The 2474-nt window shown below is 65.6% G+C and overlaps 1 protein-coding gene across 1 annotated transcript in view; it reads left to right on the top strand.

Moving 5' to 3' along the window:
• Positions 1-2474, top strand: part of CHLRE_14g630750v5 (uncharacterized protein) — an 18816-nt gene that overhangs the window by 4183 nt on the left and 12159 nt on the right. The window contains exons 5-9 of the mRNA XM_043070383.1: positions 354-428; positions 801-938; positions 1450-1553; positions 1771-1945; positions 2188-2405. Of these exons, the coding sequence (XP_042917056.1) occupies positions 354-428; positions 801-938; positions 1450-1553; positions 1771-1945; positions 2188-2405 (710 nt within the window). The remainder of the gene's footprint in view (positions 1-353; positions 429-800; positions 939-1449; positions 1554-1770; positions 1946-2187; positions 2406-2474) is intronic.

Raw genomic sequence — 2474 nt, 5'->3', positions numbered from 1 at the left:
ATGGGTGGGTTGGTGGGTGGATAGGAGGGTGGGTGGGTGGGTGGATGGGTGGATGGGTGGGTGGGTGGGTGTGTGGGTGGGTGGGTGGGTGAGTGTAGGTGGGTGGGTGGGTGGATAGGGGTGGGTGTAGGTGGGTGGGTGGGTGGGTGGGTGGGTGGACGAAGGGGGGCCTACAGGGGTGGGGGCGAGGGGTGGGGGGCTACTAGAACCAAACCCAAGAGGTTTGGGGGATAGGTGGGCGAGGGTGTGGCAGAGGGCGGCGGGCGGCCGCCGGGCGCACAAGTTGAGTCCTTGGCCACCGCACGCCGCACTGCCGTACACGCCACACACACCACACGCACACACTGCCGCAGACGGTGGTGAGCGCCGACCTGGCGGGGCGGCTACAGCTGACCAGCCTGGCGTTCTACGGCCAGGAGGGAACACAGGTGGGGGCGTGTTGGTTTGAGGGTGTGTGTTGGGGGGTTGTAAATACCAGCCTAAACTGATCCAGACCAACCTGGACTGGCGGAGCACAAGCAGACGCGACAGCTGCAAGCGATACTGGGGGGGGGGCTGGTGGTGTGAATGAGGCTGGCTGGGGTACGTGTGTGTGGCAGGGGATGTGCGCAGCCGGCCGCCCATCATGTTATCTTTATGGGGAGCCTGGGCAGCGTTGCGCCGTGTCATTGCCTGAAGCCTCACCCTGAAACCTCACCCCACCACATCGCGCCTGCGCCGACGTCGGCACTTCACACTTGTGACTTGCTCAATCCGTTCTCCACATGAACCCTTCCCCCTCCGCCCGACCGCCCCCTCAGGTTGTGGTGATGGCCAACGCCACGCTGCTGCCCGCCACCACCTACGCCGGCCTGGCGGGCGCGGCGCCGCTGCTGCCCGACACGCGCGTGTGGCCACCGCTGCAGCTGCAGCCCAGCCGCCGAGTGGCCAACCAGTATGTGAGTGTGTGCATGTGCGTGTGCTTGTGTGTGTGTGTGTGTGTGTGTGTGTGTACCGTACGTGTGTGTGTGTGTATGTGTGTTTGTGTGTGTGTGCATGCGTGTGTGTGTGTGCGTCTGTACGGTATGCGTGCTGTCGTCGGCTGTCCGAAATTAGCCAGTGTTTGTATGTGTGTGATGTGTGTGCGTGTGTGTGTGCGTGTGTGTGTGTGTGTGTATGTGTGTATAGATTGGAGGGAAGGAGCAGGCCGGGGCGGGGGCGGGTGTGTGTGTGGGTGCGCCGGGCAGGCCGGGCCGTGGGCTACTAGTGGAGGGGAGGGGGCGAAGGGGGGTTGGAACGAGGATGGGAAGGAGCAGGAGGACTGGAGCAACCTAAAGAGCCGTAGGAGCAGGTGCAGTCCTCGTGCGGCGGGGGCACACCCGCACAAACGCATACCCAACCTTGCGCTTGCGCTTGCATGGTGCTCTCCTCCACGCGCTCACACACGCGTGTACACGCGCCCCTGCACAGGGCCCGCTGGGTCTGGCTGTGGCTCCCGGCCTGGCGTTTGCGCAGGAGCGGATCGCGGAGTGCGGCGCACTGCCCGGCGGCGTCACCCAGATCCTCATCACCAGGTACGATTGTGCATGTGTGTGTGTGTGTATGTGTGTGTGTGTGTGTGTGTGTGTGTGTGTGACTATGTACGTTTGAGTGACTGTGTGGATGTAGGTGTAGGTGGGGTTGGTGGCATTGTTATGTGTTGATGCGGCAAGCGAGCCGAGTCATGCGCAATCGCCCACACCCACACCCACACCCAAAATCGCCCCCCCACACACACACACTCCCACACAGCCCCGACGACCGCTCCGTGTGGCCGCTGGCCCGCGCCCAGCCCTTCACAGCGGTGCCGCCGCCCGCGGACGACAGCGGCAGCGGCGGCGGCGGCGGCGCGGCCGCGGAAGGCTGCGTGGTGGCGGGCTACCCGCCGGGGCTGTCCAGCGGCCGCCGCGTGTTCGTGGACCTCAAGGTGGGGTTGGGGGGTGGGGTGAGAGTGTGTGGTGGGGGGGGGGAGGCGGTGCTACGTGTTAGTGTACGTGTTCATATGTGTGTAAGAGAACTGGATCCGCGCCCCGCGCCCTTACCTGGCTCCCCCGCGCCCTGTAGGCTTGTTTCGGGTTCAGGATCTCGGCTTGCACGGGCTTGCACTTGGAATAAGCTGTAAGCCTTCCCCCCCTCCGCCCCCCCCCCCCCCCACACACACACACATAGGGCACGCTTCGCCGCCTGGGCCTGTCCGCGCCTCTCACCCTGCGAGGCCTGGTGCTCTACAACCTGGCCCCCGGCGGCGCCTACCCGCTGGTACGCCCCGCCGACGCGGCGGCCGGAGACGCGGCGGCGGTACTGCCGCCCGCGCCGCCGCCGCCGTACGCCGCCGATGCCGCGTGGGTGAACAGCTCCCTACCGCTGTGGTACTTTGACGTGCCCAGGTGAGGAGGGGCGTGTTTGCGTGTGTGTGTGTGTGTGTGTGTGTGTGTGTGTGTGTGTGTGTGTGTGTG

The sequence above is a fragment of the Chlamydomonas reinhardtii genome, chromosome 14 (assembly GCF_000002595.2).
Source record: "Chlamydomonas reinhardtii strain CC-503 cw92 mt+ chromosome 14, whole genome shotgun sequence".
NCBI classification, from domain to species: domain Eukaryota; kingdom Viridiplantae; phylum Chlorophyta; class Chlorophyceae; order Chlamydomonadales; family Chlamydomonadaceae; genus Chlamydomonas; species Chlamydomonas reinhardtii.
The sequence above is the reverse complement of the archived record's forward strand: the minus strand, read 5'-3'. Positions and strand labels throughout refer to the sequence as shown.